Below are 14400 nucleotides of genomic sequence, written 5' to 3'. Positions count from 1 at the left end.
CCTAGATTGAAGGGAGCCAAATTCAGCCCAGGGAAACTTCCTGCCTGGGACAGTAAAATTTCACGTCATCTGTACCAGTGGTATCCACCTTCAGAATTCTCCCTCTGGTTGAAACTTGCTTAAGGAGACAACAGGTAAGGAGATAAGCAAGCCGATTTAAGCATTCCTTTTTCTCCTATGTAGTAGATCTTGAATATCTTTAACTGACTCTTTTTTCGGCTAGTTACTTTTTCTTTCTGTATACAAAAGACCTATAATGGCTGGAGTGTTTGCCGAAAGCTTTCTCACTTTGTTGCAGATTGCTTTTGCTTGCCAGTATTTTCATTTCATCCCAGTCCAAAACAGATTTCAGAGATTTTCATGAATCCCCGTAGTTAAACATTAGAGTTACACTTTTTAGACTCATAGAATCACAGAAGGCTTAGGTTGGAGGGGACCTTAAAGATCATCCATTTCCACCTCCATGCTGTGGATTGGTTGCCGCCCACCATATCAGGCTGCCCATAGCCCCATCCAACCTGGCTTTGAGCACCTCCAGGGATGAGGAACCCACAGCCTCTTTGGGCAGCAGTGCCAGGGCCTCATCACCCTTTCAAATATTTTCATACATTCGTGTTAAGGAAATGAATGAAGATCTCTTAGAAAAAATGGTTAGAACAACTGGGTTTAGAGTCTTAATGAACTTGAAGGAATATATTCTAGAGGTCAGTAGTATCAGTGGAAAGACTCCTAGGAAGCTGTAGAGTTATAACTCAGGCCTGTGACATAGCTCATCCCATAAGACTGTTCTAAGCAGCTGTTCTTCGACATTTAAATCCATAGTCAAAATTAAGAGAGAGGTTTTAGAAGGTTCTTCTCAAATAATCTATAGGTCTCACAGAATCCAGTGGTAAATTTCTTCAAGGGATGTAGTTAAAACAAATGAATAGCATTTGGAACTCCTTGGATGTGCTGTGGAACATTTTTAATGGTTTTGTTTACATTTTTAAAGAAAATGCTCCTTGTAGTGATGTGAGTGGATTGTTTACAGACTTCTTTATTACTATATCATCAGATAATTCACCACATCCTCGCTTAAACAAGGAGACACAAAATAATCAAACTTGACAAGCCAGAGAAAAGAACCACTGGCAGGTATGGAAAACACTGAGCAGTGCGAGGGAATACAATATCCCCTGAATAAAATGGCACAAATACAGAGCACAGAACGTGATTTAATAGCAAATTCTTCATATCACACTTTAGGCTGACAGTATACGTTGCCTTACAATAAACACTGCTCAAAGGGACCCATGCTGAGGCACTTTAAAATTAGGTAAGACTTATGAAAAATGTGACTGAAAAGCACGAATGACTGAATTCTTTCTCTGTCATTCACTTCTGTTTTCCAACCTTCTGTTTTCCAACCTTCTGAAGCACACATCTCGTTTCTCACAAAGAACTGACAGACCAAATGCTGGCAGGCTTTATTTCGGTAGCAGACAATGATTCTCTAAAATAGCAGGCAATGATAACATCGACCCAGGACACAAACCTTCGGGACAGAGCGATTCTGTAACAGGTTTGCAGCAGTGGAATCTAAAAACAAACTACTTGTGTACGCATATTTTAGCATTTTTATACTCCTTTCCTATAAAACACAATGTCAGATGTAACTGACTTGAAGTCAGTGTTGCCTGCCTTGACAACGTGGTGAGCAGGCAGGTTCGGTTTACAGCCCCAGTTTCTGCAGGCTCACCTCCCACCACCCATCCTGGCTGTACGCGCTGTTCTCACCCTGTGTGGGTGCGTGTGTGCGCGGGTGTGCTACGGGGTGTGTAAATCAGAGCAGCTGCAGGGAAAGCAGCTGCACGGACACATGCGCTCGGCTGCTGTGTGCGTGGGGGGGTGAGTGTGGTTTGTGTGTCGCTGGAGGGCTTCCCTCTTGGAAATTCTGGGATTAATGACACATTAAGCCCTCTCCAAGAGACTGGATTGAAAGAAAGAGGGAAAAAAAAAGAAAGAAAGAAAGAAATTGCAACAGGCAGGCAGGCAGGCTGATGTGTTTTCCTGCAAAGTTTAGGACTTCAAAAGTTAACTTCTAAGCAACTGCAGATGCATGGATAAAAGCTGCCTTGGACACTATGCAGCAGCCCTTACCTTCCCACCAGCATCTCCAACTTGTTGCCTGCCTCTGCTGGATTCCCCTGTTGGCCATTAGCAGTGAGTCAGCTCCATTAGGTAAGGATTTTTTTTTTTTTTACTTTTTAATTATTTGATAGTCAACTGGGAGACAGAGTTCACGTGTATTTTAAAACCGAGATGATCCTGTTTACATTTACTATTGAATGTGGGTTAGAGTGATAGAGGGCTATTATTAGAGTGGCCAAAATAGAATAGAAGTAAGGTTAAAATAAGCAGCTTCTAAGGTAATGAAGGAGGTCACAGCGACAGCCAGGCATGCTTATGGCACACAATGTTTATTGTCCCTTAGAGGAGGGTTGTGTGGTGTCTTATTTTTAATAGAGACATTGCAAGCCTCTGAAGAGTGTTACTTCTTACAAGAAAATTTCAAGAGATTTAAAGAATAATCATAATGTTTTCCCATAAATGAATCGTAAAAGAAGAAAAAGCTTTAAAATCAGAATCTATTCCTCTAACGAAAGGAGTGCACACACTGTATATCAGAGCAATGTTCCAGATTAGTTAATTACACATATAATAATACGCAACTATATAGTCTCTGGCAGTAAAAAGTTCATAAGTAGTTTTTCTGCTACTCTGTGCATTAATTGCAAGGCTCGTTTCACTGTACAAGGCACAGGGCTCAAAGAGGACGTAGATTTTACATACATAACCTGTTTATTCAGCTTTATTAATCCACTGCAAGAACACAATGAAAATTATGTCAGATGTTATTCAGCCTGTAAAAACAGAGTTTAAACAGAGTTAAAGCAATCAATCAGACAAACAAACAAAAACAAGAACAAGAAAAGCCATAGGACCAAAGCACAGTGCTGTCATGATTGTGGGTATAGCCTGGGCAAATTTTGTGGAGGTCCTCTGCCTACATGGAGATGTGTTGCAATATATTTTCGTATTTAAATTCCAGGAGAGTTTCGACCAGTTTTAAAGGTGTTTGTCAGCCAGCACTCATTAGCTGTATGAAGATAAAACAATTTAAAGCGCTCTTCATTTGAATATCAAAGGGTCACCCAGCAAGGTTTGCAGGACTAAACACAAGGCAAATGACCTTCTCGCCTTTATCTTCAAACAATGCCTTTAATTTCTGAATCCTTTTGAAGGGTTGCCAGTGATATGGAGTGTAGCAGCTCCTTATCTGATAGAACAAGCTTTTCATCAAGGGGAAATGACCTTTTAACTCCTTGTAACAAAGTAACCGGTTTCCCACTGTATTTTTGTTACTGGAGGTATTATGCTTCAACATACTTAATAAGCTGGAAATACAGAACAGGAATCAGAAAACAGTTCACTGTCTCTTAGGTGATATAGAAGAATTCTTAAGACTTTTTTTTTTCTTTCTTACTGTGAACTCGAAGTAAACTGCTCAGAAAAGTTTGCATTCTGACAGATTGCGTGGTGACATTATAAGGATATTAACAGAGCCATATGCTGTTTACTTTTGTACTCTGAGTATAGCAAATCTACTAATCCCATAAGAATTTAACTATGAATAAGGAGTGTCTGACCAAACAGCTTTTTGCAGATGCCTCATTAGGAGGGAGACGAAGATGAAAAAGTCTTTTAAAGATCAGGAAAGAAATTTATCATCTTCCGCAGTCTTATTTTAGGGAATGAAGCTCCCAGTGATTGCAGATATTCACATTATTTAGGGTTTTCCATCATTTCTTGTGACTGAAGAACAAGAAAGGGTTACCAATAACGTCCATAGCTGCTCTGGGTAGAAGATTAAGTGAAGCATTAGGCACAAAAGCAACTGAGTGAATCATAGATGTGGGAGGGTTGACACAACACAGTTTGTCAGACTTTTCTAAGATGAAATTCAGTAAATAAGTCGATCAAAAGAAAAAAAGAAGACAATGGAGTTTTTATGGAGGTATTCTAGACCAAAATATCCATCTTAAAATAGCTGCTTGCAACATCATCATTGAGATGGAATTGCTCCCTGTCCCTTCTGGAACTTTTTCATAGTGTGCAATTGGAAAAGTTTTGAATTTGGGTACGTTTCATGCGAAGGCAGCAACTTGCCATCAAAGCTCACAAAATCCACTGGAATTTTTGGAAAATTACACTGCCAGGTGTTGCATAGATGGTAAAGTCAGATACAACTAATTTTTTGCAACTTCACTCCTGAGGATTTTTCCCAACTCTGAACCAGATAAGAAAAATTGGAGCCTGTCCCGAAGTGAAGGAAAAGGAGAAGAGTAAGGATGGTGAGGGTGGGGAGGCTGGGTGCCAACAGCCGGCATTTGCATTCTCAAATAAGCTGAATGATCTGATTGGCTTTAAGAAAATAAATGAGAATAGTCTAGCATGGAAAAATTATCAGTGTGTCTTGTAATGTTATAAATGCTGCTCTTGCTTTCCCTAGAAGAGCAAAATGAAAATCAGACTGTGTAATCTGCTTTGCACACTACCCACAAGCAACTCATGATCTCATCTTTGGGCTTCTGCTGTAAAATCTGAGCGTTATGAACTTTCCATGCTTTCAGCAAAAGTCTGCTTGAGCTGGGAATTAAGCAAAAAACGTGTTAAGCTGGGAAAATGTCTCCCCATGAGTATTTCAGATGGAGTGTTTCAAATTATTCAGGAGCTTCCTCACCTGCCGCATACACCTACTGCAGAAGGCAAACCCGTGGTTGGACTTCATTGTGGCCTTCCAGTACTTGAAGGGAGCATATAAACAGGAGGGGAAACGACTGTTTATGAGGGTGAATAGTGACAGGACAAGGGGGAATGGTTTTAAACTGAGATAGGGGAGGACTAGGTTTGATACTAGGAGGAAGTTTTTCGCACAGAGGTTGTCCAAGGAGGCTGTGGATGCCCCATCCCTGCAGGCGTTTGGGGCCAGGCTGGATGTGGCTCTGGGCAGCCTGGTCTGGTGGCTGGTGACCCTGCACATAGCAGGGGGGGTGAAATTTGATGATCATTGTGGTCCTTTTCAACCCAGGCCATTCTATGATTCTGTAATCCCAAATACCACCCAAGGCCATGAGTGAGCTTGGTCAGGGACATTCCAGTGACTTAAGAAATTACACTGGGATTATTCTGGCTCTATGTCTTCACTCTGTGCAAATGACATTTACAACACTGCGCAGCCAAAAGATACCCTGCTGAATACTTTCCTAAAGAAGTAAAACCAAGATTCTCTGGCTTTATGGCTAACACGCAGTAAGAACCGCCAAAGGGTAAGGAACAACATTTACAATGTGTTTCTATTCTGAAATTCTTTTCAATAATCAAAAAGTATTTTCAGGGTAATATTTACTACTCTCTTATTTAGGCTTTTGTCAACATTAGGTAACCCCATTGGCCTCACGGCCTGGAATTAATCCAGTTTGTGTTGTTTGACTCAGGAGTGAAATGTGGTCTTATCTGATTACATGCAGTCAATGCAGAGCTAGCAGCCAGGTTGTACAGTGATTTGTGTTTGCTGATAGCTTTTGCGTTCCTCTCTTTTTTCACCTGAAAGATGACAAAGCTATCCTCACTGCTGGGATAGTGCTTTTATGAAGAAGGCAAAATGGGGCTGCTGTTGCCATCTGAGCTTGAAGAAATCTCTTTCACCTCACAAGTATGTCTCTGTCTCTCCTGCAGAGCATCAGTATATCCCCACTGGATGTCAGTGCTTTGAGGTTTGATAGAGAAATGATTTTTAGCCCTCCAATGTGATGATGAAACTAATGTTTATTTTCAAAGGCTTACAGGCTTAAAAAATATGTTTGGTCTTAGAGGGCTGCTTCTCAAGGCTTTGTCTATTCCCACTGACCTGTGAAATGTACACACTCTTTAAACTTCTAAACAGCTATTTATTACTCTACCCTGCACTAAAATCAAGGATCATTTTATTAGACACTGTTTACAACAGCATAGGACATTCATGGACAAAATGTTTACCTTAATGGTCCGGTTCCTCAAAGTTATTTTGTCTCCAAATGCCAACTACTAAGAGGTATTGTATACATCTAACTTCCTTTGCAATCGATAGGAGCTGCAAGTAGTCAAGACAAATCAGTGTTTGTTCCTAAATTGACAAGACAAATTGCTGCAGAGAGGAAACATCATCATTCTGTTTTACAGATGGGATAGAGACGTGAAGTGGCTCAAGGTCACTCAGAAAATCCTTGGGCAGAACGGAGATCTGTACCAAGGCCTCGGGAGTCACAACCCAGCCCTGCTAACTGCAGCACAGCTCATGACTGCAACAAAGGCCAACACGGGAAATAGGAGTGTATTAGAAATGCTGAACACTTCTTCATCTTCCTTGTAAACTCCAATGGCTGCACACATAAACACAAGGAGACACAAAGCATTGCTGGTGATATTTAAAGGTTTTAGCATGTTTCAGATGACCAAAACTTGAAATGTATCCCATTTGACTTCAGTCATGAAAGGAATCTATCCCTTCCAAGATGCTATATAGAACAGTTGACAAACACATCTGTAGCCAAAAGAAGCATTTCTGGCTGTATTAGCAAGCTTTGGAAACAGCTCTTTCATTCCAATAACTTTCCTCCATTTTTCTGTGACCTAGACTGGCTGTTCTAAAAGCCTGTGGAAATGGTGACAAAGACCATTTGGGGTTATTAACTGGGTTTGTACCATACCCCTGTAAATAATTTGCTGAGAAAAGCTTTGAAGGCTGCTAAATTACTGATTTGTCTGACTTTGGCCTGCAAGCTTGTTTTCATGGACATCCCTGTGTACGTTCCAACTTTCTGTCTCCTGTGTTCCTGGGTATCCATCCTGCTGTTTCACAGGTGGACATTCAGTGCTGGATGCTGCCAATGCTCATTACAAAAACACAGTCTTTAATGCTGGGTTGACAGCATTGTCTTTTCCAAGCTTTTTAAGTTTTCTTCAAAACCACATAGTTTACCTTCAGTTATGACTCTTATTAATTTCATGATGGCAGCTACACTGTGTGTTTTGCCCTGAATAGGGATTATTCATGGCAAAACTAAAATAATAATAATAATAAATGATTAGTTTGAGGAATATTTTTCATCTCACTTTGAAACACAATTACAACCATGTGTTAGTGCGTGCAATTGTTTGTACAGCTATTCTGGAAGGAGCTTTGTGCACTAAGCTCTTAGGAGATTCACTTAATGAATGTATGTACTTACTTGCTTCTTTCTGACATATATTATTTTGATTATTCCGACGTCTATTACTTTGATTGCTGTATTCACACTGCATGGCATCCACAGAGAGCCGCAAGGGAATATTCTACATATTGAAAGGCGAAAAATTGATTGCCTAATATAGTTGAGGGATTGTAGTAGTATGCTCTGCTCCTTTTGCTGGTTTTATATTATTCATCGATTGAGAGCAAGTTTATCTTATTCCCCTATTTTGTTCACAAAGCAGCTTCCAGGAGCTGGATAGCAATTTATCTGCATACTGAAATAATGTAATGCATCTCCTGTGGTAGCTGGAGCATTTTACAACTCAACTATCCCTTGGCAGCTTTGTGTGTTGACAGTTTCAGTAAATGGTCCCTCATGTAGTGTCTTGCTCACACCTCAGCATCCCACCGGCCCTTGCAGCTTCCATGAACTGGCTGGTGGATACCCCAGATTCCCCCATTCCTTATGCAAATCAGAAATGGCATAATATTTCATGTTCTAGACTGGCAGTCTTACTTTTCCTGTATTTTTGAAGTAACTACTCAAGTTGCTTGTGTTCGCTGTTCTCAAGAGGCAAATGCCTATGGCTAAGATCTAGATGACTACAAAATGATGAGGGAGGATTCTCAAAGTTCCTGAATTAATAGTTCTAATAACTAACAATGTCAAATGTAGATAATACTTTAGGATCTGAACTAAAGCATTCCTCTACAAAAAGGAGTCTTATGTCAGCTCCTTCTTGTTTCTCATCTCAGTTTAGAATCATGTCTTGATGATGTTTGAATGTCATGCAAACTTTTCATAGAATTTTATCTTATGGCTAATGATATGATGAGAAAAAGGAGACAAAAATCAGTCATTAGTTTATACACGAGCTAAGCTAACATTTTGTTATTTGTAACTTCATAATTAAAATTTTCTTTAGAATTAGCATTGGATAGAACTCATTGCATTAATCAGGTATGTTATTTTTTGATCTGGTCCAGCTACTGAAAAAGGCAGATGTGAAAACATCTTTCAGAGATTATTTTTAATAGTCTCCTTTGTCCCTTTCTGCCAATTATTTGCTCTATTATCAACTATGACTATACTATAAAATTAGTTGGCTGTGACTCAACCTCCCTCAATAAGAAAGCATAGATGCTTTGATCCACTCATGCTCCCTTACTGTCAGCTCTATATTTTCCTCAGCGGATTAGAAAAAAATATATATATAACAATTCCCAGAGCCATTTGCTCTGTTCTTTTAATAGATGCTAAGATTAGAGCTGGAAACAAAGATATAAACAGGGTGAAATCTAATTCATTCCTTGTTTCTCTTTTGCAAGAAATACAAAGAAAATAAAGCGGAGGTTATGTCCTACTCTGATATACTGGCAACTCATTTTTGAGTGCTAAAATGCATTTGTTATGAATGTATATAAAGTAGCATGAGATAAACATAAATAAAAGCTATCCTTTTACCTTAGGAAGAACAGAAATAGTGGTGTTGGCCAGCAGAAGATTTTGTAAAAGCTGGTGAGACACAGCTACTTCCATCCATAACACTCCTTGAAGAATTTGGGCTCCTTTCTCCTGTAACAATTTTTTGAAGTCTCACTTGTGATTGTTTAATATACAAACCCTCCAATTTCACATAATTCTCTGTCCTTTTCCTGGACTGGTTAGGTCAATTGATCCAGTAATGGAAGTCCCTAACAACCCGCTGTGAATAGTTGTGCTGGGAGAACTGGAGTAGCCTGTAGTGTTCCTGGTCTGGAGTCTATTTGTCCATCTTCCAGTTGTGGGATCTGTGCTGGTATATGGCCAGTCCTGCCTCATGGGTCAGTATCTCCCATAACGCATTAAGACTCACTAATAACAAGCACTCCACACAGAGCTGAAGGTCTGGCATAGCCTTGTGATACGGTAACAAAGAGATCAAAGATTATGGCTGTGTGGAAGCATTCAGTCTTGGATACAGAGGGACAAAGGTTTAAGGGGCAGGTTCCCTGTCCCTTGCCCGTGCTTGAGTGAGGGCACTGAGCCCATACAAACGTTGTTCAGGATAGAGTCTCAGCTGCAGGCTCTGAGCCCGCACAAGCTATACATCTCCCAGAGGAATTTAACAACTATTTTCTCCTCTTGACATGATTGCTTCCTTGCAATACAAATAGCTTTGATATAAATCATAAATCTAACTACCCAGCATCTTTCCTTCCCTGCTTCTTACTTTTTCATGTTTTCCCAATAACTGATATTCTAGTCAGGAAAATCACCCACAGTTATCCCTGCTGCTTCGTAATGCTTCTTACCCATGAACGTTTCTTATTCTGTTTGCTATTACCTGCACTCCTTGCACGGGCATGTAGATACTTTCTTTCATTAATCGACTCCTGACAATATTATTCATCTGCTGTTTCAAAACAACTTCATCTTCTGTCTTAGGGCTGAGCCTGCGGGTTGCCTCCCAGGAAGGCTGAGCACTCTCACAAGGAGCTGCTGGGACACGAGGGGACCTGATGCATTGTCCCCACTCACCCCTTACAGCTCCAGGGACGGGGCACAGAGGGACTCAGAAAGAAGATCCAGTGGGTTGGCTTTGCTGGTTGAAGAAATAAAATCCTAAACAGTACAAAGACTAGCTGGGAAGCAAGCCATCTTCCCAAGTCTGGTGTTAGTAGCAGTGTATTTTTCTTTTATTTTTTAACACTCTCGAAGCAGACAACTTTATTCTGGCCTCTTTTAAGCAGTGAGAAATCTCTCCCCGGCAGTGATGCACAGGGTTTCTGAAGGACCCTCACTGAGGTTCTCAGATTTAAAACCCTGCAGCTGGCCAGCACACAGGGATAAGCTGTGCCTTCCTCAATCTTAACATATGCTAATACTTATGTTACTTGCAATGCGGCTAAAGTGAACATAAAACGAAAACGTGGCAATGCTGAAAAAAGGTAGGACAGATGGTTATGGGTATACATAAGCAGAGACAACATCACTGTGGGCACTGCTGTTATCAGTGTTTCATGTGATTATTGCTAAAATTAGTGCTGTAGAAATGCTGCAAGGAAAATGATGAAGGTCACCATAAATACCCCTCACAAATCCAGCCATTAAACTGGATTTTTGCTGCTGAATATCCTCCCCAGCTCACAGCTGGTACAGCCCAAATCTGCACTGTGATCATCTGCATAGCACTTTACAAACTGTGGGACTTCCCGGAGATAACCAACCTCAGGTTGGGTAACTGCTGTTGATCCACGCAGGAAGTTTTTTTTCTATCTGATTGCTTTAACAATTGAAAGCAATTTAAGAATTTACTTTTCCACTGAGACAAAACGGAGAGAACCCCAGCGCGCTAACCAACGGCCTGATGTTTTTTAATCACTCCTGACAGGAAAGATGTTGCATTTTAGTGTATAGGAGCTGAATCAATCACTTCTGTCACAGGCAAGTGCCCTCAGAACTAGGCTATCGATTATGCCAGGGGAGAATATCTGTAGGTCTCTTATTTGAACTGTTTCACTTTCCATTAGTAATTAAATACTTCTTAGAACGAGGGCTTCGGCGTCATTCTTCCATGTCTTTGTCTACTGTAAAGGTGTAAATAAGTTCAATGGACCATCGGTCCACTCATTCTCTAAGTATAACTGTACTCTTATGTACAATTGCTATTTATACCAAAATTTCCGTTTCAGTACAGGCAGATAGACCGACCATTCAGTTGATCAATATGTGGTTTTGGTCAAAACCAACCACCCATGCACACAAACCTCCCTTCAAAAGATGAAACCTGTAACAACAGAAAGCCCAGGTGCTCTTAAAACTTGCACATTTCTATGACCATTTTTGTTAACAGCTTTTTAAATAATCAGCCCTTAAAGTTCTCCATCAGACCTAGCCCATATGTACATCTTTTTTTAAAGAATGAAAAAAATAAATAAAAAGTGTATTAAATTTCAGTACTGTCATATTTCAATGATATCTGACTGCAGAAAGAAGTGATTTATGCCTACTTGTGCTTATGAAGCAATTGTTCTAACGCATGGATTGTCAACCTTTTTTTAATGAAAAAGTCCTTTTCTGGAAAATAAAAGGCACAGAGTAACCTGCATACCCTGTTGCTTTGTGCTTAACACAGAGCATGAGGAAAATGGGTATTTTGCATTAAGATAAACACAACTTAATTTGTTTTTCATAAAAATCACAATCTCATGGAAGGGAAGAGCCCACAATACAGGAAACTCGGTTTAAAGCTCCAGAGGTGGGGGTAGAAGGTATCTGTTGGCACACAGCAGGCAGATAAATGGGGAGCTTTTGAGTAAATTCTGTATATAAAGGGTTGTGAATTGTTATGCTTTTTGTTGCATGAACTGTTGCATTTAACCTCTTTGAGGTCTTGGGATTATTCCTGCTCCTTAAAGCTACCTTAATTTCCCAAAGTGTTATCAGGAGCTAAAGTGCACTGCTATCTGCTGCCATGTTTTTCCATTCTGGTAGAAATTATTGTTTCATATAGTTTGATTTTAAGAGTGCATTCTGGCATCCATGCAGGGAAAAGGCACTATATAAAAGCAACAGCAGCATGAGGGGTAGTTGTATTTCGTGGGCTTTTTCATTAACTATAAAAAATAGTGGGAAAGGAGAAGAACAATATCAGTTTTATTTAGACAGGAGGAGAAGACAAAGCACAGAAGGAGGTGCATTTCTGTGCACCACCAGGAAAAGAAACCCAACAGCTCTGCTGGGCACAAGAAGTCTCTGCTCTCAAGCCCTCCTGCTTCTGCTGCGATAGGCTTCAAACCACTGCAGAAAAGTAGATGAATCTGGGTAAAAGAGGTCCTTCTTAGCTTATTCTCAGTTTTCATTAGACAAACTGGCCAATGGCATCCAAGACTCACGGAGAAGCTTTGCCTTTGTGCAGCTCTGAGAAGGAATAAAACAGGGCAGGGAGCAAGAAAATAGCGCTGAGCCAATCATTGCCTTGAATGCCCACTGAACTCCACCTGTGCTATCTTATAGAATCAGAGAATCATGGAATGGCTTAGGTTGGAAGGGTCCTTAAAGATCATCAAGCTCCAACCCACTGCTGTGGGCTGGGTGTCCGCAAGCAGCTCAGGGCCCATCCAACCTGGCCTTGAGCACCCCCATGGATGGAGCATCCACAGCCCCTCTGGACAGATCTTTATTAATTTTACCAAAGTGTAGCAAAACATCCTTTTTACCTGAGCAGCCTGTCCCTTTGTTTACCCTTGGAGAAATCCCCCTGTACTGGAAATGCTGAGTCACAGCTTGAAGTAGTGATTAAGCACCTGGTTGGAAGGCAGGGCCAACCCAGTGGAGCTCAGGTGCATGCAATGTACCTGAGTGACTGGAAAGACTAGAGCCAGGATCTACTCCTTCCCTCATCTCATTGAAGGGTTGGCAGTGGATGCAAAGGTATCTTGCTGGAGAGTTCTGCATACCTGAGGCCTTTTGAAGGTAAGCACCTTCTTTCTATTGTTTCTTTGTCCACTGCTGTTGTGTTTGAGTGAATTTTCACTTGCTGCTGTCTCGGATCTTGCTACTCTGCTGTCATTGTGCATTCCATTGCATTACACCTCCCAAATCATTACTGCTTTGTTGAAGCCCATCTAAAACAAATTAAAATTCAAAGGGCCATATTAGAAACTATGCTGTCACAGGGTGGTAAAACAGAACAGAGAGTGTCTCATTTGAGTTTGGAGTAAAATTTCACATCAGAGTGTTTTTTCACCATACAATTATGTAAGGGAAATTGCACACAGCCTTTTTTTCCTCTTCTTTTACCATGGGCATGCTATAATACCATTTTCATTAGGAGGAAATACCTGCTGTCTGTAGAAAAATAATTTGTCTTGGTTTTTGAAAACTAAATTATCCCCTACAGAAGATTAGCTGAAAAGCAGTGAGTGGACTTCTAAGCATTCCAGATTAAATACAATATTTTCTTCTTTCTGGTGACCCCTAGTGATCTGTTTTGTGAGTGAGTTCAAAAGTGAACCCAACGAGTTATTTATTTCTGAAGCTTGGATAAGGCATCTGGAAGATTTTATCAATGTGATTTTGGCCATAATTAAGGAAAATGGGAAATAAAGATCTAGACAGCTTATCAGTGTCACGTGGTCCATTTGAGACCCAAGCAAAACTGTAAAGCAACATGTGAGCTTCCTGCCTTGTTCTGATTTCTTTTAGGGCTGCCAGTGAAGTAAGGTAGTGAATAAAATGAGGGCTGGGATGCAGCACTGGGGAAAAAGTAGGCATTAAGGGGAAATACATTGATATTATCACAGATATCTGGTGTACAGATACAGATCAAAACTTATTTCAAATTTTCAAACTTATTTCAAATCCATTTCACGAAGGTGTATCAGAAGGAAGTCTCTCTCCCTGTTGCATGCCCACCGTATTCCATGACTGTGAGGCATAGCTTGTTGAACGTGTAATTTCATCATGAGAGTGTACCCCTTGCTGTGCACGCACTGCTGCATTATACAAAAGGCTTGGATTAAAAAAAAAAAAACGAGCCTCCAGCTAGAATTACTCTGCACCTGCAATTGTACGTTCTCTCTCATACAAATAAGAGTCGTTCCTCTTGCATTAATAATTGTGACATGGTCTTCTGTGTGATGTTTTGGTGCTGTTGTGCCATGCATCACCATCCTAGGACTTTGCTTTCATCCCTTCTGGCCTGCTAACATCTGCTATTTCCAGCTCCCAGGCAGCACAGCAGCTTGGACACTGTCTCTCTCCCAGTGCCCTTTTTCCAAGGGAGAAGGGTAGGAAAGTGTTTCTTGCTTCATCTCCAATTGTAGCAACAAGGAACAACTTCTCATTTCTTCCTGATCCTTGGCAAATCTCAGCATGCAGATTAAGTAACTGAATTTTAGTTTGATATATATGGAAAAAGAAAAAAAAGAGAAAAAAAAAAAAGGAAGAGTGTCTAATTTCTTATATATGAACTTTATAGTTCCATGTTAAATCCAAAGCCATTGTTCTTGTTCAGCTCTGCAGATTTTTATTGCAAATCATAGAATGGCTTGGGTTGGAAGGGACCTCAAGGATCATCAGGTTCCAACCCCTCTGCCATGCA

The 14400-nt window shown here is 40.5% G+C and overlaps 1 protein-coding gene and 1 long non-coding RNA gene across 6 annotated transcripts in view; one reads left to right on the top strand and one right to left on the bottom strand.

The window, feature by feature from the left end:
- The first annotated feature begins 1824 nt into the window (after positions 1–1824).
- The window catches only part of LOC424300 (von Willebrand factor D and EGF domain-containing protein-like), a 162952-nt gene continuing 150376 nt past the window's right edge, over positions 1825–14400 (top strand). For all 3 annotated transcript variants that reach the window (XM_040703814.2, XM_025152679.3, XM_040703813.2), the window contains exon 1: positions 1825–2220. In XM_040703814.2, coding sequence (XP_040559748.1) covers positions 2124–2220 — 97 coding nt within the window. In that variant the 5' untranslated portion in view covers positions 1825–2123. The remainder of the gene's footprint in view (positions 2221–14400) is intronic.
- The window catches only part of LOC107053858, a 132636-nt gene continuing 125615 nt past the window's right edge, over positions 7380–14400 (bottom strand). For all 3 annotated transcript variants that reach the window (XR_006939860.1, XR_005861409.2, XR_005861410.2), the window contains one exon: positions 7380–14186. This is a non-coding gene — a long non-coding RNA (uncharacterized LOC107053858). The remainder of the gene's footprint in view (positions 14187–14400) is intronic.

The sequence above is a fragment of the Gallus gallus genome, chromosome 7 (assembly GCF_016699485.2).
Source record: "Gallus gallus isolate bGalGal1 chromosome 7, bGalGal1.mat.broiler.GRCg7b, whole genome shotgun sequence".
Taxonomy (NCBI): domain Eukaryota; kingdom Metazoa; phylum Chordata; class Aves; order Galliformes; family Phasianidae; genus Gallus; species Gallus gallus.
The sequence above is the reverse complement of the archived record's forward strand: the minus strand, read 5'-3'. Positions and strand labels throughout refer to the sequence as shown.